This window comes from Mustela putorius, unplaced genomic scaffold, assembly GCF_011764305.1.
Source record: "Mustela putorius furo isolate JIRA1106 unplaced genomic scaffold, ASM1176430v1.1 tig00000450_pilon_pilon_pilon, whole genome shotgun sequence".
Lineage (NCBI taxonomy): Eukaryota > Metazoa > Chordata > Mammalia > Carnivora > Mustelidae > Mustela > Mustela putorius.
This window is the reverse complement of record NW_025421385.1, coordinates 1,528,062-1,556,018: the sequence shown is the minus strand read 5'-3', so window position 1 is coordinate 1,556,018 and position 27,957 is coordinate 1,528,062. Positions and strand designations below refer to the sequence as shown.

General features: G+C 66.8%; 1 protein-coding gene across 11 annotated transcripts; it reads right to left on the bottom strand.

Annotated features, from left to right (window-relative positions):
• Positions 1-65: 65 nt before the first annotated feature.
• Positions 66-27,658, bottom strand: FRMD1 (FERM domain containing 1). Of its 11 annotated transcripts, none has more exons than XM_045080026.1 (4): positions 27,256-27,658; positions 16,906-17,054; positions 16,627-16,776; positions 66-13,846 (listed from the first exon to the last, which is right to left on the bottom strand). In XM_045080026.1, exon 4 carries the CDS (start codon positions 10,773-10,775, stop codon positions 9,783-9,785), a length of 993 nt encoding a protein of 330 aa, XP_044935961.1. In that variant the 5' UTR covers positions 10,776-13,846; positions 16,627-16,776; positions 16,906-17,054; positions 27,256-27,658; the 3' UTR covers positions 66-9,782. The 11 variants fall into 11 exon arrangements, with proteins under 11 accessions (XP_044935961.1, XP_044935962.1, XP_044935960.1 ...); XM_045080027.1 differs by lacking the exon at positions 27,256-27,658 and having other exon boundaries at positions 66-13,464; positions 13,757-13,846; positions 16,906-18,550; XM_045080025.1 differs by lacking the exon at positions 27,256-27,658 and adding an exon at positions 17,229-18,550.
• Positions 27,659-27,957: the final 299 nt, after the last annotated feature.

The window sequence follows — 27,957 nt, the reverse complement described above, 5'->3', positions numbered from 1 at the left end:
GAGCTGGCCGTGATGGGCGACACATGGCGGGGGCTCTCCGCGCGGGGGTCGTGCATGGGATCCGGGACCCTGGCGCAGCACGAAGTCCCCTGGCCAACTGCGGGCCGTGCACTGATGGAGAAGCGCGTGTCGTGCCTTCCCCTCGGCCACAGGGACTCCTTGGGTGGAGGCGGCTCAGAGCTGGTCACAGAGCGGCAGGACATGCGGCCGTGGCGCACGGGGCACGCGGCTCTGGAAGGGGGCTCAGACGCAGCACACGTGGCCGCAGTGAGGAGAGTCCGCTCTGACCTCGGCCTGTCTGGCGGGAGACGGAGCAGGATGGTTCTCGTCAGCACAGACCGGCAAGCCGGCTCCCCCCGCGCCGCTCCCGGGACGGGCGCGAGGACCTATGCCTGCCTCAGTCTCCCCGGGGTGGCCTTGACCCCTCACTGACCTGCCCAGCCCTTCCCGCCCCTACCGGGAGCCCGGTTCCTGGCCAGCTTTCGGCCCACGGGACCCCTCCCAGGGCAGGGTGTCGCCTGTGGGAAGAGGACACCACAGAGGGCGGGCAGGGCCAGTCACGCAGACGACTGGGCAGGAGATAGGCCGCGATGAGCGTCCTTGGGCGTGTGTGTGGCCCCGTGAGCGTGACGGCGACAGGAGCACGTGAACACGGCGTTCAGGTGCCGTGGAGACACAGACGGGGTGAGCCATGCAGGGGCTGGTGATCTGACCTCCCAGAAAGGTGAGAACTCGGCCGTGTTGCAGTCAGATCTGTTAACAAGGCCCCAGTGCGGAGACTCTGCACCACGGAGTGGGGCCGGTGACAGACACGGTTCCCCGGACTTGAGGGGGAGCAGAGCGGGGCTGTCCTCACCTGTGTGTGTCCGGTGGGTGCTAGCCGGTGGGGGGGGTGGTGTCTGTCACTGCAGGGTCCCCTTGGCAACAGGACACGCCCCCACGGCTCCAAGACACCCCCTCATGTCTGCGAGGACAGTCCCAGGGTCGGTGGGCCTCCGGGGAGCCCCTCCACATGCAGCCTGTGTGGGGTGCATGACCCGAACCCACAGCAGGCCGGGGACTGGCAGGGCCGGCCCCCTGCTGACTAAGGCCCTGAGTGCGCGCCCAGGCCGTGAGCCTGTGCACGTGCTCCCCCGGCTCGAGGGCATCGTCTCTGCTCCGTGGGGACTTGGGGCCGCAGGGCTCCAGCGGTGAGGCCGGTGACTGCCGCAGCTTCAGAGTCCAGGGACTGTAGCGGGACAGTCCCGAGGGGGTGTCTGGGGCGGTGGGCACAGGACACCAGTCTGCAAGGGGACAGACCAAGAGTGGAGGTGGCCACAGCGCACGCAAGGAAGAAAGACCGCTGGCGGTGGGCAGTGCGTTGTGCCCCAGAGAGGGGCTAAGAATCTGCTTTGTGCCCCCCAAGAACAGCCCTGGCCATCCCCTTGTGGGGTGTCCTGTTGCCACGGGGACCCTGCAGTGACAGATACCCCCCCGGGCTAGTCCCCACCGGACACTCACAGGTGAGGACGGCTGCACTCTGCTCCCCCTCAAGTCCAGGGGGACCCTGTCTGTCACCGTCACCCCCTCTGGGGTGCGGAGTCTCCCGCGTGAGCCCCCAGGACTCAGGGCGGCGCAGTGCCAGCCTCAGAGCCGCTGTTCCGTGCTGGCTCGAGGACCTGCGAACTCGTCTGTGACGCGCATTTGGCAGAGAAGAGAGCACCTCATCTGGAGGAGGGAGCTGGAGACTCGGCTGCGCGGGGGTGTCCCTGTCGGGATGCCAGAGCACGTCCCGGGGTTTTAGGGCCTCACGAATTCCCAGACGTCCCCACTCCCCGCGCACAGCCTGTGTCCATCTCCGTCGCCCCGTGGGGCCTGTGTGTCCCCGAGGTGGGGGCTCGCATGCGTAGGAGGGAGAGCATGTGGGGGGGCCTGTGGTCTCCGGCCCAGTTGGCTGGCCCCCGATACACGCAGGGCACTGCCCACCCACGGCCGCCTGCTGGAAGCACAGCTGCTGCGGACACGACAGGGATCGCCCTGAGACTCCAGAACCGGGATGAGAACCAGGGCTGCCCTCACCTGTCCATCCCCTGGGCCCTGGTCTCCCCGAAACAAAACATCGGGGACACAGGCGCACGGCAGGTGTGCGGACTAGAACCTGCTCCACAGGTCAGGCCCGGGGTGGGGGACACAGCCCCCCTGTCCTCAGCAGCCCAGGCGGATCACGGCTTCAGGTCCCCTGTTGCCACTCGGGGGCTCTGCCCCCAGCCCTGCCCCTCCAGTCCCAGGCCGAGCGGTCCATCCTGTGGCCCCCACGTCCTCCTGGCCGCCTCTGACCTTCCTCAGACTCGGTTCAAGCTGCAGTGCCGAGGACACACTGTCGTGGGTACCTGAGTCCACGTGCCCTGGGAGCCGTGGCGCCCCTCAGGCTTGTCTCCCTCATCCTTGGGACTGGCTTACGAGGGCGGCTTCCCCTCCCTTGCTCGGTGCCCCCATCCCCGAGGGTATCTCGGGGATCACGTCCCCCTCAATGCACACTTTCCGTTTGTGCGGCAGCGGCCTGAACCCTGGACCTTGAGCCGCTGCGTCGCAGGAAACCACGAGGAGCCCTGGGCTGCAGGGGCGAGGGGCCGCGGGGCGTCAGCGGGCGGGGTCCGCGGCTCACTGTGTCTGCGCCAAGGGAGCAGCCCGCAGGGTGAGGGAGGGCGGGCCTGGGGCTGGGGGCCAGAGCAGGTACAGGGGGGGTCTCCTGCGGGGAACGGTGAGGCCACTGAGTGCTGTGAGGGGCTCGCGGACAAAACAGAGAAGCATCCGGGCAGGAGGTTCAGATCGCGAGACCCCAAGGGCCCCTCCCCCACCCCCGTGCTGAACTCCAGGCTGAATTGGGGGGAGCTTCCCCCGAACAGGCCTGCCTCTGCCCTTCCTGCCTCCTGAAAGGCACGCTGTCCTTGCCCGAGGGGCAGTAACCTGAGAACCCCACACGCCTCTCCCGACACGAGCGCCCCTGCCTGGTCCCCGCGCTGCTGCCCTTTCCACGAGGGCAGTGGGACCCGTGACTTGGTCTTAACCACTGATGGTCGAAAGCATCTTCATTCTGCAAATTTTAGAAAACCACGCAGCCACGTGCAGGTGGCGCCCAACCCCGAGCCCTAATGGGCATCGCGGTCTCTCCGCTCCCCTCCTTGGGGAGCTGTGCCTGAGGCTCAGCTCCTCTTTAAAAGCCCTGGGTCTCCTGGACAGACGCCCTGGTCCCCAGACAACCCACTCTTCTCTGCTGAGTCTCCGAGCCCAGCAGGGCCACGGACTCCGTAGGCTACTCTTGAGAAAGGACGTCCTGTGCTCTGGATTCTGTCTCCCAAGAAGGTTGGCCGCGGTAACCCAGATGTCACAGGGCAGAGTTCACCAAGCCAAAGTGAAAGTTAGACATGCCCTCTGGACTCCGGGTCCAGGGGCCACAGCCGGCAGCCAGCACAAACGGAAGTGCCCCCAGGTCCAGCAGCTGCATCCCACATCCCAGCAGGGCGGCAGCCAGGGCACCCCTGCGCTAACCCAGCTCCCCGGGCCTCAACCCCAGGGCGGGCCCAGGGAGCTACATCAAGCCAGCCCTCGCGGTTTCTGTGATTCTGGACCTGGTAACCCGACCTCTGGCCTCCCTCCAAACCGGGCCCCGGCCACGCTGGCCCACTTTCCTGGGCCGTCTGCCCACTCCTGGGTCGCAGGGGTCCTGGGTGGGCTTCCTCTCCAGCCGCCCCATCGGCTGCAGTGCAGGGAGACATGTGGGAGCTTTGACGGGCCCCGGGCTGCCACAGCCCCGGCCCTCATGACCCTCCTCACTGGTCACCTGTGGTCTCAGGGTGTAGGTGCCTCGGCCCGCTCCGCGGCCCCAACCTGCCCTTCTCACAGACCACCGACTGCTGCTAGTTAAGACCCATTTTCCAGGAAAACGTCTGTTTCGCCTGAAGGACAGCCCTAATCACAAAGGAGCACTGGCATTTCTGACTTTCCAGCCACGCTGGCAGCCGCTCTATGGCTTTCATTTTTTCTGGGTGGACAGGAGTGGGGAGGGCTGGAGACCTCGGCCCCGGCGCCCTCTTGCCTCTAATTTTGCTTGCCGCTCACCCCAGCAACCCGAGATTACCCCGTGGCTAACAGACACTTGGCGTAATTTTCCTCCTCTGTCCTCGGGGCCTGGAGGAAACAGAAATAGGAGCCCCTCCCGGGTTCTGGTGGTTTCTCGGGGTCAGCCAACGGTCCCTGCCGCCCCATCTGCCAAGGACACGGGGCACTGGTCCTGGCCTGCCTCCTCCTCCGGCCCCGGGCCATCCTCCGCTGCCGGATCCGTGGGATCGGGGGTGGTGGGAGACGGAGTCTGGGTGTGAGCCCCGACATGCACCGAGAGCAGCTGGTCAGAGACCACGCGGGCCTGAGCCCGCCACGTCCAGCCCCTCCCGGACACTCAGGCCAGGGGCCGCGGGGCGGCACGGCGTATCTCCAGCGCCCTCTCGTGGCAGCTGGGGACAGACGCGGCGTCATCCAAGCCGCCCCCCCCTCCGAGGCCTGTCTGCTCACCCTCCTGTGCCCTCCTCGGGCGGGGGCGGGGGCGGGGCGAACCCCAGCTCCTTTCTGCCTCACCTGACACCTTTGTGCAGCAGCAGATCAGTCGGCCGGGCCGGGCCGAGCTCTCGTGCCACGTTTTCTCTGAAGGAAAATAACCTCCCGACGCTTCAGATTCCGCAAGCCCACGTGTGACCACGGGGAGCAGTCTTGGTTTGGAAAATCTTGGGAAGCAGCAGACCCTGACAGCTCTGGAAGCTCTTGTCCCGCCCTTCAGGGGACCTCCTGCTGCCTTGTGTCTCACGGCCGCTAGGCTGGGTGCCCTTAGCAGCCTTGGGACGTCTGCGCAGGGGACAGCCTTGACCCTGGCCGGCACCAGCCCAGGGCTGCCCGGGACATCTGACTAGTGACACGGCCACCTTCGGCCACCCCCACGGCAGCGCTGCCCCCTGGCAACGTCAGGCTGCAGCCGAAGGTGGGCTGGCCTTGCTCATCTCTCAGGAGCACATCTGGTAAGTGTGAGCCCCACGGGGCAAGTTGTCCTCCGCGTTCCCGTCCCGGCAGCGCCAGCACACAGCGCGGTCACAGGACAAGCCCTCTGGGGTCGTCTGCTCACGCGACCGCCCTGCCCAGCCTCCTGGCCCACTGGTTCAGGCCAGTCCGAGTGTGCGTAAGAGGCGGGGACTTAGTGCTTCCTTACACGTGCCTGGTGCGCTCACACTCAAGATTCCCTTTCGCAGAAAAGATCAGGAAGCCCAGCCCCGGCGGCATCAACCTTGCTGTCTGTGTGTGCGCACCACACACACGCGTGCACACACACACACGCCGGCTCTGCCCTCCATCTCCAAAATGAATCTGAGTTGAGCTCCCGCACCCACGTGGCCTTCCCAGCACGGGCACGAGACACGGGAGATGTCCTGGGCACAGGGCCGTGTGGTGGTGCGCTCCCCACCACCCGCTGAGTACTCGGGCCACCAGACGGGCACGAGCCAGGCCATCTAGATCCAGGGGACAGCAGGTGCGCGGGTGCGGACCCTGGGCAGGGGAGAGGCCATGAGGAGCCTCGGGCGCGGGCCGCTGGGCCGGTCTCCCGTCCCTCTTGCTCTGGAGCGGCCGCTCTCAAGTCTCAGGAAGGGGTGTCGGTGCCCAGAGGGGCTAAGAGGCAGGGGAGACCCGGCACCAGCCCTGCTTTTCCACCGGCACACAGGCGCTAGTCCGCTCACGTGCACGCCGCGTACACACAGGGGCTGGCCCTGCGACTGTGCCATCCAGCTGGCAGCCGGCTCCAGGAAGGCCGCCTGCTGGGGAGCATGTCCCCACCCCAGGGAAGCCTCCCTGCCTGTGTCCTCCTGGGCCACGCAGTCCAACCACAGTCCTGCTCACCGGCCTCTGAACGCCCTGGGTGAGGGTCAGCTGTCCCTCGGATCTCGCTACCACATGAACTCGGACGCCCCGGGCCGCCGGGTGGTGTGAAGCCGCCATCCGGGGTCTGCGAGGCTGGACGGAACCTCTCCAAGCCCAGATGCGGACGAGGGTCGGGTGCAGACGGCGGGGCCGCAGCTGGCCCCGCTCCGCCCCACCCCGCGCCGTCCTCAGATCCCCTCAGTGTGACCAGCGAGGTCCCAGGCCAGGAGTGTGACCTGTGATGGCAAAGGCCCAGGACGCCTGGGCTCTGTCTTGGGCACCAGGCCCTGGCTTTGCTGGTCGGCCCGGCTGCCTCCGGCTGTAGGAGCCCCGCAGGGACCGGGAGTCCAGACCAGCCTGCGGCTCCAGCCCCCGTGCCTCCCGTGGGGTCTGCCTCCCGCGGGCCGCGGCCAGCTGGCGGACGGGTCTGCACAGGTCTGCTCAGGTCTGGGTCACAGCAGGCCCACAGCTCCAGAGAGGGATCGCAGACAGAAGGGTCTAGCAGAAGCCTGTGGCCAAGGCGATGACCAGTGACCATGACCTTGGGCTGAAGACTCCCAGAAGGCTGTGCGCGTGTCCGACCGTCCGTCAGGGTCAGTGCGGAGAGAGCGCAAAGTGGAACAGCGAACACCCCTTCCTTCCCAGACAGATGGGGGCGGGCGACCCGAGGGCCCAGGACGGCCCGGCCCACCCCTCTCGCCTGGGGCCTGTGTGGTCAAGAAGAACTTGATTTCTGCCTCCTCGTGACCCAGATGGATAGAGCTGGGACCCGTCATGGCTGGCGTGAGAAGGGGACCTCCTCGTCCCCTCCAGGCCCAACATCAGTCTGCTCCGCACGCTGACCGGTGAACGCACAGGAGGAAGGGGCGGGTTTGGGGTGGGGGCCTCGGCCAGCGCGGCAGCAGCAGGAGCCTCCAAAGCAGGGAGTGGTGAGGGCCATGCGGGACACTGCTGACGTGTAGACGAGGTGTGGACCGAGCCCCACCGTGTGGACGCAGTCGTGCTGTGCAGACGGAGCCCCGTGTGGACAGGACTTGCCACGTGGAGAAGCCATGCTGTGTGGACGCAGTCGTGCTGGGTAGATGGAGCCCTGGGGGCACGTGCCGTGTCCCATGGACAGGCTCCACAGTGTGGATGAGGCCCCAAGTGGGCAGAGCCGCATCTGCAGCTGTCTACACCGCAGACTCCTCTGGGAGCCGGTCGTCCCTGCACAGGACCAGGCAGAGGCTGTTTGGCACCGTGCTGCACACGTTCCCGGCGGGGCGGGGGGCAGGCTGCTGCGGGCTGGGTCTGCCCCCGCCATCTGTGGGGGAGAGCAGGTGCACCCGCCCGCCCGCCTCTCCTCCGGCCACACCCCCACGTCTGTCCTCCCCGAGCACACACAGCAGCGCCCCTGGCTGGGGAGGCCACAGAGCCCTGTCTGCCCCCAGCCCCAGAGTCTCTCATCGGGAGGCCCCCGCCCTGCCCTGTCCTCACTGCACCCGGCCGGGCACACTGTCTACACAGCCCCCTCTCCTACACAGGCCGCAAGCTCTGTGGGCAGGAGTGGGCACAGACCACAGCCCCTGCCTCAACCAGCACCTCCGGGCAGGGAGCGCTGCTTTGCTTGATCTCCTTCCTTCTAGCCTGGAGGGGACTCCGACAGGAGATGCCTGGGTCCCCCTCCAGGGCCCCGGGACAGAGCCCACTCCTGTCCCAAGGGGCTGAGGGGCTGCTGGGTCGGGGGCTCACAGCCCTGGTCTCTTCTTCCTTTGAACTTGTTGGACTTCGCTCTATTGGGTGGATCTCAGGAGTAAGATCAGGAGGCATCCCCGCAAGTCGGGAACGGCTTCCCACCCCAGTTCCTGCGTGAGGAAGTCTGTCCAGGGCTGTGGCTCCTTCCCCCGTCCCCCACCCCCGAGTCTAGCTCTGTCCTTCTCTGGGCCATCACAGTGTGACGTTCTCTCCTTCCAGGACACAGTCCCCAGGTCCACCCCCAGCAAGGCGGGGAACCCCCTCCCATAACCGTTGGCGTCGGTCCCTCTTCCTGCCCCTCGGGCAACCACCATCCAGGATGGTGGCCTCCGCCCCCTGGCGAGCACCCCACCGGGAAGGGGAAGGCGGAGGCCCAGGGAGCCAGCCCAGCCTGCCCCGTCCCCCGGGAAGCCTCTCGCTCCCCCACGGCCTGATGCAGGTCCAGGGCTCTCTCCCGGGGGCCTCCAGAGGGTGCAGGAGCCCAGCCCGGGGCTGCCTGGCCTGGGGGAACCCACCTGGTACAGGGCCTCGGCACTCCCGGCCCTCGTCCAGATCGGTGTGACCCGCATGACGGCCGAGGGCCCCGGGCCTGGCCGGAGGCTGGGGGAAGGGAGGGGTGTGAGCAGAGCCAGAGACGAGCTCGCGCAGCCGACACTTCTCCCTCCTCCCCTGGGGACTCTGACTTGGGACCAGGAACCTCCGCGCACTCCTCCTCCAGGAGCCTTGACCTGCAGGGGCCGTCATACGCTGGGTCCCGCGTGTCCCCATGGAGGTGTCTGAGACCCCTGCATGGGTCAGGCTTTCCGTGGGCCATACTCGAGGCCACCGGGTTCCTCCTTGCTCAGGTGGTCCTCGCCCGCGGAAGTGACCGTCCCAGCACAGGGCACCTTCCCGTGGGGCCCCCGTGACCCTGCAGGGCCCCGTGCTGTCATCCCGGGAAGGGTCCTGGCGCTCGCCGCCCCTGCCCCCAGGTTTGCACCGCCCCCTCCTCCCTCAGTGGAAGCAGGCGAGATCTGGGGACCGAATGCTCTGATGTCCAGGCGAACAGGCTCTTCCCCGGAAAACCGCATGTCGTCTTGGTTCCCGTCACAGTGGCTCAGACAGCAGACTTGGACAGAAACACGGACGGAGCCACAGGTCCTTTAGCAGCAAACCAGACACGAGAGATAACATGACCCCGCCCGCCCTGCTGTCCTGAGGTGACTCAGGGTGACCCCGGCTGGTCCTGGTGACCCGAGGTGACTGTGTGGCATCCTGGGCGCGGTGGGCAGGGCCCCGGAGGAGGGCACGTGCAGGGGGGTTGGCTGGAGCCCACTGGAACGAGGGCCGGACCTAAGTAACCCGCAGAAGCTCTTCTTCCTGCTCATTTTCCAGTGTAACAGGCAAGAACAGGCTCCAAGCCTCTAAAACCATTGACGTGGTTGGCCTCATAGCACAGGGCCGTGACCCTCCACCACCTCCACTTTCCAGCTCTCCGATCTGTGACTTCTCCAGAACCTTCCACACAACCACCCACCCCCACTCTCCAGAACCTTCCACACAACCACCCACCCCCACTCTCCAGAACCTTCCACACAACTACTCAATCCTACTCTCCAGAGCCTTCCATATACCACATGGCCCCACCCCTTCCTCCCCACCCGTCTGTCACTGGCCCACCTCCAGGAGCTCTGGGGGTTCCTGGGGACGCCGGCCCTCCTCCCCTGCCCCTGCTCTGGGAGTCACTCTGGTCCCTGGACGGTCCTGGGGAGCCGTGTCACCCTACACGTTCTGGGGCGGATCTCGCAAGAAAAAGCCATTCCCGCAACTCAAGAGGAAGCCCACAGGGGCGCCTGCCCGGTGACCCTTCCTACCCAGACGCAGACACAGGCGGCAGGTCCGCCGAGAGCCTGGAGCCCGGGCTGAGGTCTCAGGCGCCCCCGCCGGCAGGTACAAACCGGACCCAGAGAAGGAGGCCCCGGGGGCGGCAAGGACCGTGTCCGCGGCATGTTCCTGTGAAACCGGATCCCGTGGCCACCGGCAGCAGCAGCCAGCCAGGCTCTTCCCACAACTTGGGCCCCCGGGGAGGTTTTGTCTTCCCAGCAAGTGTCCTTGAACGTCACGGACGTCCCTTACGAGCCTCCCGTCCTCGACGTAGAACTGCACCCTGAGGAAGGTGACGACGGGCGCGCGGGGGCCGCCCGCTGTGCTGCAGGGACAAGCACAGGGAGAAGACAGCAGCCCGGGGGGCTGACGGCGGGGGGGCGGCCCTGCAAGCGGCAGCCCTGAGGCACTGCAGGCCAGCGGCTGAGCCACCCGCGGGCGGCTCTGGGGCCAGGCCTGCTCTCAGGGTCTGGGGGCCCGTCTGGGGACAGGCCCGCCGCTTCCAGTCCTCGGAGAAGTACTCGCTGAGCCTCCGCTCCAAGTCCACGAACAGGTACTCGCCGTCTGAGAGGAGAAGCAGCGTCTGGCCGGTGGGGCCCAGCCTCCCGGGCGCTCTCAGCCGTGGCCCAGCAGCGCCCACGGCCCCTCCCCAGGCAGTCCGGGGGCATCACTCTGTGGGCTCTCCGGCGTGTCCGGGAGCTGGCGTGTGTGCGTCCTGCCCTCCGCCCAACGGCTCGTCTCCGGGCCGCCCACCGCGTCCTTCCCAACCAGGAGCTCCGGAGTGTCCAAGCCATCATCAGCCTGGAGTCCACAGCGCCCGTCTCTGTCTCTGTCTGTCTCTGTCTTTCCACCTGTCTGTCTGTCCCTGTCTCTGTTCTAGCTCCTGGGCTGCAGGCAGAGGTTTCCTGCCTTGATTCTGACTCAGTCCCAAGCATGTGCCCTCCGCATGACCATGGGGTCACTGGGGCACCCCCTTCCATGACCTCCCCACCCGAACGGCCCAGCTCCCGAAGGAAGGGCTCCAGCCCCGAGAGCAGGAGGGGCTGCCGCGTCCAGCCACCCCGCGGCCCACTGCTCGGCTGCAACGACAGGCCAGGCTGGCTGGGCCCTGGGTCCTCGCAGAGGGTGGGACAGCTCTGGCCGGTCCCCCTTGCAGAGAAGGAGTCCCGGGCACAGGGGTGACCCCAGGTTCCTTCCTGGAACCTGTCCCCCACCCCCAAGCTCATTCTCAGTGTGGCCATCTCAGATGTCCGGACTCAGAGGAGCTGGTCTGACAGGGCCGCTTAGGGGCTGCACACCCTCCCTGGGGACCTCCCTGCTGAGTCAGTGCCCCTCCTCCAGGAAGACCACCGCCGCCCTGCTCTGTGCAGCAGTCCCGGGGGCTCTTCTCAGCCGCCCCAAGCCCTGCCGGTCCCCCTCCTTGACTGGTCCTGCGGGGACCCCAACTGCTGCCTGTCCCTCACAGCCTGGCTGGTCCCTTTATGTGACGTTTGCCCTGGGTGGAGCGTCCGTGGGTGTGTGCACGTGCGTGTGGGCTCACACACCCATGTGCCCGCACACGCACACTCACACGTGGCCACACGCGCACATCCACACGCGCGTGCACACAGGTCATGGTTCAGAGCGCCGACACCACTCTCCACCCGGGATTCAGTCCCCCGCGGCATCAGTCAGGCGTCTGAGGTCAAACACCGTCTGCCTGAGGACAGGGACACCGAGACACCGGGCACTACGCCGGGAGCTGCTGGGGACCCTGGGGGCTCTGCTGTGACTCATGGGTTCTTCTCCACCTGCTGAGGGCGTGGTCCCTTCCTGTGTGGACCCCAGACCCGACACGACTCCCATTCACTTTCAGGAACTGCCCCCCACCCGCTCGTGCATTCACGAGGCCTTCCTGGCCACAGGGACCCCCGAGGGCCCCTCGGCTCCTCTGCCACAGGCAGGGGGGCCTCTCAGGGCTGCCTTCGTCCATCATGTCCACGGGAAAGGGGGCTCTTTGGTGTGTTCCCCCCACTAAGGAGAGCAGGGCGGTCTCAATGCAGGGAACCCAGAGCGCATGGAAACACAACAGGGCAGAGCCCCCACACCCCGAGGGCGACTGTTTCCAGCTCCGGCTCATATCCTTTACCACTACGGGACCTGCGCCTCGGGGTTCCATGTGCCCCAGTAGCTTAACTCTAAGACCTCAAATACCAGACGCTGCCAAGAGCAGAGGAAACACTTTCTCCTCCACTTCCTGCAGGCTCTGTCCTCTGTTTCTGAGACCGCGGACGGTGACAGCAGCCTCAGCCCCCAAGGACAGCCGTCCCAAGAGCACGTGTCAAGCACTTGCAGCTCCTTGCCTGGCGCCACCCGACGTCCTGGGGAGTGCGGGCACTCTGGGGACCAGCCCCAGACGCGGAGGGGCCTGGCAAGCACCCGAACCAAGCATCCGGCCCCGGGGTGCCTGCTGCTGTTCCTTCATTCGCGCATCCAAAGTCTATCCTCTCCACCCTGTCCGGAACGGTCCCGCACACCCATCACACACGGCCCACAGCCATGCGGCCAGCGGGGCCATGGGCAGTCAGGCGGGGCGGCCTCTAGTCTCTGCCCCGGGGGCTGGCGGGCAAGCGGAGGGGCTGGAGGCTGTGCGGGACCAGAGGCCGGTCAACAGGCTTCCGCACAGACAGGGGCTCTAAGTGGTGCGGCTCAGTAAGGGGAATGAGCCACAGCCCCCACTGCCGCTGGAGATCCAGGCCCCCAAGGCCACACCCGCCCCCCGGGGCCTTCGGGGATTCTCTGCTTCCCTGAGCCACACTCGACCAGGCGGGCTCTGGTGCTCGGCCCCGCGGGTCCTGGAAGATGAGGCGTGTGTCTAGGGCTGTGGGTCCCCAGCCCTCCCCAACAGATACCCCAGAGCTTGGCCTCCACTGGGGCCCACCAGGAAGCCGGGGACCTTCTGCTGCCATGATGAGCTCTGTCCCAGGAACCAGGAATATGTCCATTTACGAAGCATGAAACCCCAACCCCCAGTGCACACACCCCCAATACAGTGGGCGTCTATGCAAACGTGTATTTCCTTTGATGTATCACCTGTGTGGACCCAGACCGGGGCAGCAACCAGCAGTGGTTAAAACGAGGCTTGTAGACATAAGCTTTAAATTGGGGGCAAAGCTACCCATCAACTTAGCTTTCCTGGCAGATTGGGAAAAGTCCACCAATATTAAAATTTAACAGCAAAGCCACAGTCTGCTGCCTCGGGCTGTAAACCCAGGACGGCTGTCCGTCTGCCTGCAGCCCTGTCTGTCCATCCGGGCCTGGAACAGGAGGGGTTGCCTGACAAGCGCGGAGCAGAGGCCAGCCAGGGGCTCCGTCATCCCCTCCCTGAGCCAGGGCAGAGGCCAGGGGAGCTCAGGCCGCCGGCCGGCTGGCGGATCGGAATCCTCTTTCTCTGGCGCTCCGTCCCAGCGTCTTGGGGAGAAGGTGCTCCGTCCTGACACGCCCAAGCCCCCAGGGATAGGGACTGTCCCAGTCACTCATGGCACGGCTCGTGGGGGGGCACCAGCCACTCCTCGGGTGCCCTCCCCGAGGCCACGTGCCCTTCAGAGCCCCACGCGGCGACCCCGTCTCCCACGCACACGCAGCCCCTCGGACTCCCCTGCTTCCCTCCTCCCCCCCGGGGACCCCTCCACCAAGCCCGGGGGTCTCTAGAGGCCTAGAGCCGGGGGTCACAGAGGAAACCCCCAAGATGGGAGACAAGCTGGGTGGCTCCTGCTCTTCTGCCGGAACACCTCAACCTTCAGTCGCAGGGAAGATTTCTTCTGGACCCAGGACTCTGCTACGGACCCATGTTTCCAGAACCCCGGATGGCTGAATCGGACCGCAGGCCTCGCCCAGGGTTTCCAGTTCACGGTTTCTTCCAGAAAGAACTGGAGTAGACCCCTCTCCCCTCTAGAAGGCCAAGGGAGTGTGTGTACACATGGGAGTATATTAAGTGTGTGAGCCTGCGCAGGACTGTGTGAGCCTGCACACGTGTGTTTATGGGTGCGTGTGTGTGCCCTGTGTAACTGCGTGAGTGTGCGAGTGGGGGACGTTGGAGTCCACGTGCAAGCGTGCATCCAGGTAACCTGGTGCACACTGGAGCCTGTCTGCGGTGGGTGACGCAGGCGGGCACTTCCCTGAAGAGGCCACTGCCCCCGGGCAGAGAGTCCCGAGGTGGGGTCGTCAGGGCGCGCTGACTTACTTCTGACCACGCCGAGGCGAAGAAGCGGGCGTCTCTGAGGTTGGCCGTGTCACACGCCTGCTGGAAGAGCTCGTGCCCGGTGGCCCGCACCTGCGAGGCACGCGGGTGCTCAGGGTCTGGAGAAGGGGTGCGCAGCGCCGGGGGGGGCGGGAGGACCACGCTGTGTCCCACCCAGGCTCCTTGGTGCTGCCCGCGCTGGACGCTGGAGGCCCCTGACCCAGCCGGTGTGGGGGGCCTGCGGTCTCCGTCCTGGCCTGTGCGGGGGCCACCCACGGACGGGGTGGGGTGCGCTCTCCGTGCCCCACGGGACCCCACCCACCATCCCCATGGGCCGGGCTGTGCGCTCTGAGCCTTGCGCCTTCCCGCCTCAGCCTCCCCACGGGCGCCTCCGGCCGGGGTCGCCCCGTGCCTCAGGGGACGCTGGCCGCCACCCGCCAAGAAGCCCCCGGCTCCCACTCGCGGGGTCAGGAGCCGCCTCCACGCCTGAGCCTGCGATGGCTCTCAGGTGGGTTTCATCTGGGCGCACAGGGGAGGCGCATCCTCCGGCCACACCCGCTGTCTCAGCCACGCCCCTGAGGTGGGCCACGTCACACACACATGCGTGTCACCCCAGCAAGATTCCGTTACACCTCAAAACTGTGGCAAATACCCCGTGAGCGTCCCTATTTCTGGCTGTTCTGTGAAGGACGGCTTTTTTACTCTTTGTTGACTAGGATCAGGGCTCGAGCCTGGGCTGGTGCCGGACCGGGCACAGGTCTGCTCTCTCTCTGGCCGCCCTTGGTCCCGGGGCCCACGGCGCTGCCCACAGCAGTGCCCACTGCCTGCACTGTGCGTCTGGCGAGCTACTTGGGCTTTGCATGTCCCGGACCTGCTGGCCTTGTGCCTCGGGGCTCATGGTCCCCCCAGCCAGGCCTCGGCTCTGGTGCGCATGGGAGTCCCCGCCCGCGCTGTCCCAGGGCAAACTGCTTGCCGGCCGCGCCACCTGAGCTCCCGGCCCCGCAGCGAGCAGGAGCGCTCCGCGTGCGAACCCGCGCAGAGGGAGCAGGACCGGCCGCGGCCTGAGCGTGAAACCCGTGGGCTCTTGCCCAGCGCTCCGCTAGGACGGAGGTGTCCCCAGGACACCCCAGGGATGTGCCCTGGGATTTCGGGAAGGGGCCCGCCACCATCTCAACTCAGGGGACGTGGCTCTTCTCAGTGGTGAAACGCTGTGAGTTTGGCTTCGCCCTCATCCGTTAACGCTGCAGCACTACGGAGACACGCCCGCCGTGCGGCTTTGCACACCTCCAGCAAGGGTCCTCCCCACCACAGCTTCCTGGTGCCCGGGCGTGCAGACACGCGTGGGGTCGCCCTCGTGGCTCACGCGGCTGACACCCTGAGGGTAAGCTGGTGGGCTGTGGACTCGTGCACACCCCTCTGTCCATCCAGCGTGTCCGCACTCACGTTTGCTCCATGAGCAGCTCCAAGGCACCCCCACAGCGACAACCATGAAGGGGAGCCACAGCCCAGGCCCACCAGCTCCCGCCTCACCCCTTCTCTCCCCGAACACCCCTAACCTCCTGATTCTCCTGCTTAAGGATGCCGCCTCGCCAGGGAGGGAGGACACAGCAAGACCGTGTCTCTGGGGGACAAGAGGCGGGCTGACACTCCCCGTGACCATGGGCCACCTGGAAATGATGGCTTGGGGACCGTTCTGTCCCTGGGGTGACCGGTGGCATGGGAAAGGGCAGCTTGGTGTGGAGGTCATGACGGCACACGGGACTGGCCCCGTCTCCGAGGGTGTGTGGGTCTCCGGAAGCAGGCTCTGGTGGCTGGAACACTTGTCTGTGAGTGCAGACAAGCCGCTTCTGGTCAGCCACCTGGGGTTTTTAAACAGCTGCAGTGCCTGGCGGACGAGCCACACGGCTCTGTGACGAGCGTCAGGCCTCAGCCTCCAGAGAAATGCTCCAGTGAGTCTCGATCTGCGTTTGAGAGGAAGGTTCCAGGGTCTGGTGGACGAACCCCTGAATTAATGGGTTATGTGATCTGCATCTCATGAGAGCAGACCCGAGTAACAGGCCAGGCAGTCTGTCGCGGAACCTGTGGCCCCGGGCGCTGTCGCGGAAACTGTGGCCCCGGGCGCTGGTGCTCAGAGGCGGGCAGACAGCCCCAGCGGTGCCTCCCCCGGCCGGGGCGCTGCGGTCCCTGCACTTGCCGAGGCGGGGGGGCATGCCTGCGCCAGCTTTGCCCTCACCGGTGGGCGTCCCTGAGGGAGGTGGACGGGGCTCCAGGAGGGCCAAGAACGTCGCCTCCCTGAAGACGCGGGCGGGCAAGGGCCAGAGACCTCCGGGAAGAGGGGCTGCTCCAGGAGCCAGGTGCGGCCGAGGGAGCAGAGAAGGGAAGACGGGCCCAGGCGACGCGTCCAGAACAGAGCCCAGGCCTCAAGAACCTGTGCTTGTCTCTAATGCCACAAAGCTTTAGTGTTTGGGGCAAAATGTGCCACAAAATGCCACCGACTCCCTAACATCATCACCTTGTTGGAACAAGGGACCTATGACAGTTGCCTCTGCCCCTCCCCCAGGGTCCCCTCCCACAGTCACCCTCTTGGTGTCCCCACAATCCCCCATAGTCACCTCCATAGTCCCTCTGTGGCGCTCTCAGTCACCCCAAGGTCCGCCCACAGTTACCCCCCAGTTTTCCCCAGTCACCCCCCTACAGTCTCCCCCTGGTCTCCCCACAGTCCCCCCAGGGCCCACCCCACTGTCCCCCCACAGTCTCCCCAGGGTCCCCCCACAGTCCCTCCACCATCCCCCCCACAGTCACAACCACTGTCCCCCCACAGCCACCTCATTGTCCCCTCCATGGTCCCCCACTCCCAGTCCCCCCGTGCTCACCCCCACAGCTAGCCACAGCTGCTCCTGGGTGGGCAGCAGAACCAGGATGTCCCTGGGCTCCATGGTCATCTTGCTGGGTCGCTGTGTCCCTGTGTCAGCTGCTCTCGTGGTGGCACGCAGGCTGTCAGGATGGGCCCCCTCCATGGCCCCCTGCAGGGAAGACTGGTCAGGGGCCCTGCCGGGGAGAAGCTGAGCTGCCCACACCTATGTGCCACCCACACGGACGGGGCCACGTGTCACCACCTGTTGGGTCCTCCCCGGCCACAGGTGGGAACGTACCACCCCAACTCCCCTGGGGACCGGTGCGTCTTGCGCTCCTGGCTGGGGAAGTAAGCGGAAGACCGAAGACAGTGGGGCCAGCGATCCAGCCAGGCGGGGCACAAGGTCCAAGCTCATAAACAGCCCTGAAGGGGACGGGCGTGCGCCCACTGGAATGCAAATAAACAAAGTCAGGCGGGTACCTGCCCTCCCCTGCCTCCAGCTGACCCCAGGCCCCCAGGGACCACCTCACAGCCCCTGTGCCTCTGCCAGCACTGCCTCCCTCCTTCCCAGGGAGCGGGACAAAGGGTCACAGTAGGAGCCCTTGGCGAGGACACAAATACCAGAGCAGGATCATCCCGGAGGTTTCTGGAGAAGCGGGAGGGAGAGCGAGCGCAGGACCCACAGATCCCAGACAGGCACCTAGAGTGTCGGGGCCCAGAGTCCAGTCCCCAGCGTCCCTGCTACGGAGGGAACGGATGTGGAATGATGCCGCACCACCGGTCCCAAAGCGATCTCCTGCAGGCGCACCCGGCCTCCCTTGCGCAGCAGAAGCCCACGTGGCAGCCCCCCGCCGAGGGTCACGGGCTACCTGCTGCCCCACAGGGAGGAAGACCGCCCCAGGGGCAGGCTGGGGGGAGCTGCCGCGGGAACTCGGACCTCCGGGAAGGGGTGACTCCAGACCCGGAATCAAAGGGGATGGGGAGCAGCGCCCTGAGGGGCTCCAGATCCCTGGGCCGCGGGATGCGGGAGCAGGTGTTCCTGCCCCTGCGGCGTCCAGGGGGTGCTGTGAGGCCGCTGGGCAGGTCCTGTGAAATTGGGTCCCCCTGTCCCCTCTGCTGTCGCTCTGCAGGCGTGAGGAGGTCTGGGCCGCAGACACGCAGAGGGAGCGGGCCGGCTCTGCCAGTCGGCGCATGCGCCCCTTGCGCCCAGAGGCCGGCGCGTCCCGGCTGGGCCGGTTCCCCGCGGATCTGCAGGGCCGCGGCGCCATCGTTTACTCTGTCCATCCCCGGACACGGGCGCAGCCTCTCTGCGGGCGCTTGACCGTTCCCGACGAGGCCGACAGCCCCAGGGAGCACGTGCTGGTTTTCGTGATGCCGCGGGCCTCCGAGGGCCTGGGGTCAGCGACTGCGGCCGCCGCGGCTCCTGCTCCGCCCAGCACGGCCGGATCCGCTCCTCTCCGCGGGCCTCCGGGCACACGGGCAGGACCTGGGGCGGCGGGCGACCCCACCAAGCGCGCACGGAGCGAGCGGGGAACCCGCGCTCAAGTCCCGAGGCCGCGCGGCGGGGGTGACGCGCCCCCCCTGCGCCTGGGGCTGGGGTCCGCGTCTCAGGGCTTCGGGCCACGGGGCTCCGAGCGCCTGCGGGAGACAAAGGGGACACCGGGCGTCCTCCCCGCAGGTGCGCTTCCCGGTCGCGCCCGAGCCCCGCCCCCAGCCCCGCCCCCACCACGCCCCGTCCCCACGCCCCGCCCGCTGAGAGCGCAGGGCGGGTGCGGGGAGCCGCGTGCGGACGCCCGGGAAGGCCGGCTCCGCGCCCTCCGCCCCTGCGCAGCGGTCCGCACCCCCAGCTCCCGGGCTTAGCGGCGAGGCGGACGCGGTCCTCCCCTGGGGAAACAGGAACGTGGCAGGACCCCCCCCCCGGAAAACACGCCGCTCGTCCACGCTCTTCTGATGCAGGGGGCGGGGCGGGGCGAGCGGGAGCGCGGGGGCGCCTGCCCCGCCTCCGCCCCGCCCCGCCCCGCTCCCCTCCGGCCCCTCCGGCCCCCTCCGGCCCCCTCCGGCCCCCTCCGGCCCCCTCCGGCCCCCGCGGCTGCGCCAGCCCCTCCCCCGGCGCTGCAGAGGCTGCCCACAACCTCCCGAAAACCGGGCTCGGGAAGTGGTCGCCGGCCCAGCTTCCAGGAAACGGGGCGGGACCCCCGCGGGGCCGGGGCCGGGCCAGTCGGGAACCGAGGCCGAAGCAGGCTGCCCCGGGCCGCCGGCCCACAGCGCGCGTTCTGGGGAGCCCTGGACTGGCCGGGGCGGGCGACGCCCGAAGGAGCAGGGAGCGGGTCGCAGCCGCTGGGCCTGGGGTGATGCGCAGGGACACCTCAGAAGGCGGGGGTTGCGGACCACAGATCTGCTAAATGCACCAAACTGTTCACGTCAAAGGAGTGCATTTTACAGCATTTGAGTCACACCCCCGGAAAGCTATTAAAGTACGTAACACGTTATAATACCGTAGAAAAACGTGAAAATCCAGGCGCGGCGTGAGCACACGTGTGCAAGCGTGTGGGCGTGCGGAGCACACAGTCCGAAGGACGAGGAGCGGGCCTGCCGGCCTCTCCTCCAAGCCCCCTCGCTCGCCCTGCTGACACAGGCCCCCTTTCCCGCACTGGTTTGCTCGTGGTCACCAGGACGCGTTCTGGGGTGAGGACTCTGCGTTCAGAGGTCACACTGCTTAGGTGTCGGGCTGTGAAGGGTCCGGCGGTGGCCTGCCCTCACCTGCACCCCTGTGCCCGCTGTGCATAGCCATGTGTCTCCCTGGGGCCCGGAGCCCGCAGGCCCCGAGGGGCCTCACAGCACCTCACCAAGCGCTTCCCTCCTTCCCACCGTCCCGGGATGGACTGGCAGCCAGGGGCACCCAGCTTGGCTCATTTTACTACTGGGGAAACAGGTGCAGAAAGCCAAGAGACGCGCCCAGGGCTGCTATGGCATTTCTAGCCTGCACCTGCGGGGAGCCTCCTGGGATCCCATGGGAAGCATCGCTCCTGTAACGACCCTGGAAGGACAGCTCAGCATTTCGGGAAACAGGGGCCACCTGCCTCGCTGGGACGGGGCGGGCCAGGGCTCCCTGTCCCCAGTGGAGCAGGAAGAGCTGGTCCAGAGAAGGACGAGAGCAGGGGAGGCTCTGAGCTGACCACACGGACCGTGCTGTGTTTGCCTCCCGGTCAGAACCCTTGACCTCAATTAAAACCGAAAGCCCAGGAGCAGGGCGTGCGGGAGGCCCCCACACCGGCCCGGCCGCGCCAGCCGCCACTTCTCTTGCTGACCTTCGACGCAGGTTGCGACAGGCTTCGGCACAGACGACCGCTCTGTGGGACAGACGCTGCTGGGCGGGATTTCACACACTGCTCGGGGGCGAGGAGCAGGGTCTGCCCCCATCCTGCAGGAGGACGCGGGGCCTGCACTCACACCCATCCCCACGAGCCCCGCACAGAGCAGGGCACATCTGGGACAGCGAGAGGATAGACCAGGGGAGGGACTCTCAGGAGCCAAGGCTGGTGGGGGACCCGTGGCCCCTGGATGTGGCAGGACCAGGGCTGTGAACGCCACACCCCCAGGAGCACGAGACCCTCAGGCCCTGGGGAGGGACATCCCTGGGCACACCAGAGACCACCAGCCCCTAGGCCCAGGCTGTAGTGAGTGTTTCTTTTCCGGAGACAGCACAGATCAGGCCCCCAGCAGCCCCTGGCCTCTGAGACAGGCCCTGCTTGGTCCCTAGGCCGCCTCGGTCTCCCCTGGACCGCAGGCCAGCTGGGACAGAGGTCCCGGGTCACCCACCCCTTCATGGAACACTGTCTCTTGGCAGGCACGGATCTTTCAGAAACGGGCACAAAACTGTTGAATTCATTATAACTCAATGGCATGTGCCTTTTGTGTAAATGCTGGTGGAGGGGGTCCCTTCAGAGAGATGAGTCACCATGGACACGTGTTCTGAAATCAGAAAGATCGACCGTCCTGTTGAGCCAGGGCCTCTGTGAGTGAGGTGAGCCGGACGGAAGCACATCTGGGGCCCAGTGGCACGGCACGAGTGGGCGTGCTAGGGCCCCGGGTGCTGGCACGGATCCCACGGGGGCCCCCAGACCCGGGTGTGGCAGACAAGGACAGGGATGCACCTTTGTCCCCAGGCTGGGGGCTGGAGCATGGCCCCTGCATCCCTGGGAGACAGGAGCACACCCCACGTGCAGAAGGAGTCATGCATTTCCTCACCAGGCGGTGCTTGATTCCCAGCCTCCCTGAGCTGGCGTCTCCCCTGCTGCCGCTGCGGGCCCACGGAGAGCCCCAGGGCAGGGATGCCCCACGCACGCCCCACAGAGCCCCAGAGGAGGGGCTGGCCGGCAGCCACAGGGCCTCTTTGGGGACAGAGTCGAGGGGTGGCCAGTGAGATCAGCTTCTCGACCAGCTCGTTGGCGAGTGGAGGCTGCCTGGCCGACTGTGAGCGCATCCCGCCTTGAGATCTGCCCTCCTGCCGTGGAGGAGGGGCAGCGCCGGCCTCCGGGACGTCCACTCAAGCATCATGTGTCAGCCCCCCTCGGTCACAGCATTTAAGGGGAGAAGTAAGACGTCTTCCGCATTGCATCCACCCTTCCATTTCCAGGAGAGTCCCTGTGGACCGTGGCCCTTGTCACCTTCCTGTGCCCTCCCTCGTGGGACACCCAGAACTGGGGGTCGCCGGGGCCGGCCAGAGGATGGCGGCGGTGGACAGTGGTTGGTGTGCACCTGGAACCACGGCCCCACCCCCAGGACGGTGGGTCTCCCACTCCATGGAGTCCCCGGGAAGAGCTGGCAGGAGTCCCACCGAGGCCCCCCGACCCTGGACAGGTGACAGCTAGGACGTCATCACTGCCACTGAGGTGGGGACGAGAGGGCGAGGCTCCCAAGCTGGGTCCCCGCCCGAGGGCCGCCGATGCTGTCTGGCTGGGACACGTGGTGGGACAGCAGAGCCCTGATGCCCGCGCCCTCGGCCGCAGGAAAGGGCGGGGAAGGCGGGCTGCGGCCGAGGGGGCTGGACGAGCAGGGGCGGGGGCCGGGCAGCCCCGCCACCGCAGCGGTTACTGAGGCCTAACGGCTCGCTGGGATGGGGAGCGGGGGCGGGCGGCCTGGGGGTGCTGTGTGGACAGACAGACACACAGACAGGCCAAGCCTTGGAGCTCCGAGCTCCCTCCCACCCCTCACCTTTCAACCCCCATCAGTGACAGGGACAGACAGACGTGCCTGTGATTTCCTTGTCTGTCCGTCTGTCTGCCATGGCTCACTTCCACTCCTGGGAGGCCCGCCTGCAAGCCTCCTTCTCCGTGGCACGGGCCACCGGTGCCCTCCTGGGGAACCTGGGCTGTCCCACCCTCCGTGACTCACAGGGACACCGCAGCCCAGCCGGGGTGGGCTGTTCACTCATCCCCAGGCCGGGTCACTGCGCACGTCGTCGGGACAAAGCGGACCAGCGTAGTGACTTCGTTTCCGCATCCTTACTGGCTGAACCAGCGCTGACCCTCCGAAGCCCCTGGGGCCCCAGACGTCCCAGAAGGCACCTTGCAGGGGGGGGTAACTCGGAGTTAGACTGAGGTGTCCCTGGGGTTCTGGGTGGGAGCAGGAGTCTGCTGGAGGACGAGAAGGCCTCCCACGGCTGGAACAGCACGGCCCGGAGCCGGGCCCGACAGCGGGAGCCACGGCCCCCGGCAGGAGCCCTTCTTCACTGATGCAGGGGCGCGTGCTGAGCCACGGGCGAGCTTCCGCAGGCTCTGCTGTCCTCGCTGAGAAGCGCGGAGGACAGCCCCTCAGCAACGATGTCCATCCTTCCCGCTGCTCGGACACAGAACTGGGGGCCGCCTCCTTCCTCTCTCCCCTACCCCGAGTCCAGACAGTACCGAATTCCCTTTGAAACACCGTCGCGCCGACCTGCCCACATACCCACCCCCAACACCACCGGTCCACACCGCTCTGGTCTCCCGCCTGGGCCAGGACCATGGGCTCCCAAAGTCTCCGCTTTCAGACTTGCCCACATACCCGACACCTCCGCCTCCGGAATCCTGCTGACCGTGGGGTGTATCATGTCCAAGCCTGGCTCCACTGTCCTCCAGGGAGAAGCTGGAGACGGACAGTTACCCCACGGGCCAGCCTGTTTGCTCTCTGGCCTCCCTGTCTTCCTACCCCAGGACCCGTGCGTCGGCCGTTCTGGTGGCTCGTCCTGCACACCGGCCTGGCTTTCAGAAGCCAGCTCACGTGCCTTGTTGTCGGGGAGGCCCGTCCTGATTCCCGGGGCTCCCCGTCCTTCACGGCACCGAGCGTTACCAGACACGCCGTTCATCGTTTCTCTCCCCCTGGAGAGGAAGCTCTGTAAAGCCTTGTTCACGGACGTAGCCCTACTGTGTGGACTCGCCAAGTATATGTTGAGCTAAAACAGAGCTACTACCTGCCCAGGGCTGACGCAGTGACCCCTGGGTGGCCTCTGAGGCCGTCGTGCAGACTTGCAAACTGAGCCTCGCGGACTGTCTCTGGAATCCAGGCCTCGGGCCGCTGCCCGTGGTTTCCTACCTGTTTCACGTCCGGCCTGCTCGCTGGAGCCCAGGGGTGTCGAGAGCCCCTTACTGGCCTGGTCTGCCGACTCCCGTAGGCCCCGGAGGGAGCTGCCCCCAGGCACATGCGGGGCCCCGGGGTCCGTCCCTTCACTGCCTCCGTAGGACAGAGGTGCTCTGCGAAGTGCAAGGTGTTGTCACCCCCGGTGCGTCAGGCCGACTCTCCAAGGACTTGGTGGGGGACGACGAAGAACACCCAGTCCTGCTTGTCGAGACCACTTCGCAGTCCCCAGCACAGTATAGCAAAGCCACAGGCACCTGCCTTCAGAACCGCAGGGCTGCAGAGACCCTGGGGCGAGCGGCCCGTGGGGCCCACCGCTTCCAGACTCCTGCGGGGCCGGGCCCTCCGAGTCTCCCCCACGAGCTGCCCTCTGTGCCTCAGGAGCCAGGCTCAGGCCTTCCTCTCCCCCAGGAGAGTGCTCTCCATCTTCCTCCTCCCCTCGGTGCTCCGGGACCCCTGGCTGAACTCCGCCTCCCCGCCAGATCTCTCCCCACCGAGCTCTCTGCAGACTCCCCCATCCCTGCGGGCTCCAATCTGGCCTCTTTGGGGGCGCCCTGCTCGCAGGCTCCCACATCTGGAGCACGGCAGCTCCGCGGCAGGCCCAGCCCGTGAGGCGGGGGCCCGGGAATCTGCATTTTCAGCAAGTTCCCAGGACCGTGCCTGAGAACCCCGGGCCACAGAGCCGCACGCGAGCGCAGCAGGCACCCAGAAACCTTGCTGAGTGGGGTCACGGCACCCGCCTGGTGGGGACCCCCTGTCTACTCACTGCCACGCAAAGGTGGCCACCGCGGGACATCAGGCTGACGGCCTCCCCCGCCCCCACAGCTCTCCCCCTCACTCGGAGCCCGTATGCTGTCGCGGAGACGCTAGGTCTGGAGGGACGAGTCCGGGCGGCTGCCGTCCCCGGTCTCCATGGCTGGCCTTGCCGGCCGGTGCCCCTCCAGCTTCCGGAACAGCGGAGCCCGCCCCCCGCCGCCCCCGGGGCTCCTGCCACCCATGGCTCTCGGCGAGGCTGACCTCTCACGCCGGTCTCTGTGGGGAGGGCGCCCTGGCCGCCCACAGCTCTCCCTCCCGAGGCGCCCAGCTCGCCCCGCTCTTTCCGTTGACCCCCAGCACGCAGCGGGGCCGCGACGGCTCTCCCGGTGTCGTGGCCGTGACTGGCCTCGCTCACGGACGAAGCTCCTTCACACACGGTGTGCGTCCTGGCTGCTGTGTCCCCACGGCCTTACCAAGCGTTGGGCTAAAGAGAGTGCCCAGTAATGACCCACTCGATGGATGGACACCTGGCCCGGGTAGAAGACCGCCCCGATGGTGGCCCCACGGCTGCTGTCCCGTGAGGCCGACCTGGCCAGAGAGAAGCGGTGCAAAGGCGGCCGGGAGGAGCCCGGGGCACACGACGCCCGGTCCCGGAGAGGGACCTGAGGACCCAAAGCTGTTCGAGCTCCATGTGGCTTCCCCCACTGCCCAGCTCAAGGCCACAGGCGACACGCACGCACTCCGTCCTCCAGCCTGTCCGCTGCAACGGGCCCACACCTGTGGTGTTGCACTCGGTGATGTCCAGCCCCAAGTAGGAAGGTCACTGTGGACTACAGCGAGGTTCCTTTCACATTTGTACGTTAGCCTTTACAAGGCGGCTCAGGTTTCCCGGACCAGCTCCAGGGTTTTCTCTTGCTCAAGGCGGCATCGGTGTCCCAGGAAGGTCAAGGAAGGCAAACTCACGGTCTTTTTACAGAACCTTCAAAGAGGTTCTTAGATCTTTGCAGGAAACAGACATGGGATTAGAGGCCAAGTCTTTGGAACTCTTAGAGACTCTGACTGTGCTTTGTTTGGAGTAAAATAAACGTACCTGGACCTCCCTGGTCAGACTCTCTGAACGGCACCTGCTCTTCAAAACGACCCAGAACCTTCTGCTCCTTCACTTGAGAAGCCGAGTTCAGGGCAAGTCAACTAGAATTGAAGAGGTAAACAAACCCCCATGGTTAGAGGTAGAATGAAAACGTTTTTGGCTTCGCTGTGTTTCCTGTTCTGTTTGTCCGGTGGCGCGGTGCTGGGTCGAATGGTGAGCAGACATCCTCACCCGGGCCTGTCTTAGGAGATGCCTGTGCTGCTCAGGTGACCCGGGCCCCGCCAGCCACTCTGTAGCAGTTGGCCTTGGAGAGTCAGCTTTCCCAGGCTGGTGGCGGGGACCCCCGGCTGCCTTCTACGCTGCCGGGGAGCTTGGCTAACACCTGACATCTGTACTTCGTATTTAAATATATGTTGTATTTATGCTTTAAACGTCCCCAAATGCCTTGATATACACAGTCCAATGAGACAAAAAGGCCATGCTGCTTCCATGTTATAAGGAGAGAACCACCGTACAAGGGAGGCAGGAGAATTGCTCAAGAACAGAATGGATCCACGGGGTTAGAAGCAAACCACGGAGGAGCCCACCCCGCCCGGTGTCCTCCCAGGCCTGGAGCATTCCCTCGCGGCCTCCAGACCAGAGCTGCCCTGGGGCACATCGTAGCCTTGAAGATCCCTCCTTGGTCAGCACCAAGCGCTTAGATGAGGAGAGTGGGTGTGGGCCCCGGGGAGTAGCGGTCCCTTCTCAGAGAGCCGAGAGAGCGCGGAACCGACAGGATACGCGCACCGTGGGGTTGCGGGAGAGGGCAGGTTTGCCGCATTGGTTCCAGGGCTTGTGGGGCTGGAGGTCCGGGCAGAGCTGAGGTTGAAGGCCGTGGGCAGCAGAACCGCCCCCACCCCAGGGCCTCAAACTGGTGTTCTGACGCCTTCAACTGATCGGACGTGGCCCTCACGCATGACGGAGGAGACGTACCTGCTTTACTTGAGTCCGAGACATCGAGGCCCGTCTCCCCTGAAAACCCCTTCACGCCGCGTTCCAGTGACGTTTGACCACACCCCCCAGGGCTCTGTGGCCCGGCCCAGTGGACACCTCCGCCGACAGTCCCCCGGGGCTCTGCAGGGCAAGGTCCTCACCAGGGGACCACGAGCCGCAGTAAACAAAGGCTCTCCCCGGCCCGAGCTCTGTGTGCCGCCGGCGACAGGCGTCCCTTCATCTGTGCTTTGCTCTTTGTCTGTTGGGGACCCCTGGAGCTTCCTGGGCGAAATTCCAAACAGGGCGCCGTACACAGAGGCCCGGGAGCGACTGAGGAAAGAGGCCCCTCCGCCCTGGGGACCGCTGCTTTTCCAAGCGGGGAACTCGCAGTCGGGCTTGTCCTGGGCGACCTCAGGATGCGGAGCTCCCCGCGCCGGCCTGCAGGGATCTTCAAAGTTTGTATAGACGCCTCCTCGGGGTTCAGGCGCATCTACTGTCCAGATGGTGTCCGGAGGGCCTCACTCTGCCGGGCCCAGTGCTTGGAACATCTCCCACCGGGCAGGGCGTGCGGCCAAGGTCAGGGGAGCAGGAAGGGGCTTCCAGATGCCGCATCCAGCTCATGGGCCGCCCCTCCTGAGCACGTCCCCCCACACCATGGCAGGTCCCAGCTCTCAGAGCCCTGGGGTGCCTGATGAGGGTGTGGCACCGGGGGAGGGAGGCTGGCGGCCTCTGAGTCTATTTGGGCACCCCTGCTCCAGCGGGCTCCAAACAAGCTCAGGGAACTGAATTTCTGGCCACCCCGGGGAAGGTTAAAGGGAAGGTTAACGGGCTGCTGCGCAGCCCCTGCACCTGCCTCAGGTCCAGGAGGAAAGAGGGGAGGGGTGCAGAGGGGGAAGAGCCGGATGCGGGAGAGGCAGGGTGCTGGGCCAAGGGGCCAGGAGCCGAGCCAGACCCTGCCTCTAAGTCAGAAGCCACCAAGGGGGTAACAGGGAGCCCTTCAATAGGGACTTCCGGGTGCAAACTCCTAAAGGCAAGGTTGCCGGGAATGGGGTGGGGGCTTGGGGGGGGCTGGTGTGTGTGTGTGTGTGTGTGTGAGACAGCCCGTCCAGCCCGCGGTCCCCAGTGGCCCATCCGTGGGGGGGGGGGGGGAGGGTGTCTCGGGGAAGGGACAGACGCGCTCCCGGCGGGGGTAGCAGTCCCAGGGCGGGTCGGGCTCACCGTTCCGGATCGGGGTCCGGGAAGGCGCAAGGGTCCGGCTCCGGGTCTGGATTAGGGTCCGGCTCTGGGTCAGAGTCGGGGTCTGGGTCTGGGTCCGGGTCGGGGTCTGAGTCCAGCTCCGGCTGAGGGTCTGGGTCCGGGTCGGGATCGGGATCGGGGTCCGGGTCGGGGTTGCGGTCGGGGTCGGGACCCGAGTGCAGCAGCGTGAACGCGGCCGCCGCTTTTCCCGCACTTCGGCTGAGCGGCGCGGGGGCCGCGGTTGGGGGCGATCGCATGGGGCGCGCCGAGCCGAGCCGCGGCGGGCCTGCGCTGCGACCCTCTCCTCCGGGCCCTGCCCCTTCCCGCCCCTCGCCTCCCAGCCCCGCAAGGTCCTTTCCCCTCCGGGTTGCGCCTCTAACCCCTCGCTGCCCCGCCCCGGCCCGCCCCGCCCCGCCTCCCTGCCCGCCCCGCCCCGCCCCGCCCCGCCCCGCCTCCCTCCCCGCCCTCCTGCCCCTCCCCTGCCCTCACGGCCCACCCCGTCCTCTCGACTACGCCGCGCTCCAGCCGCGTCTCCGCGCGCGGTCCAGCCGCCCCCGATCTCTCCCCTCCCCCTCCGTGCCGCGCTTCTCGCTCCGCCCCGCGCCGTCCCGGGTCCCCGCCGGGTCACCACTCCGCGCCAGAGGGGCGCGGCTCGCAGGCAGCGGTGGAGTTGCCCGCCGCAGG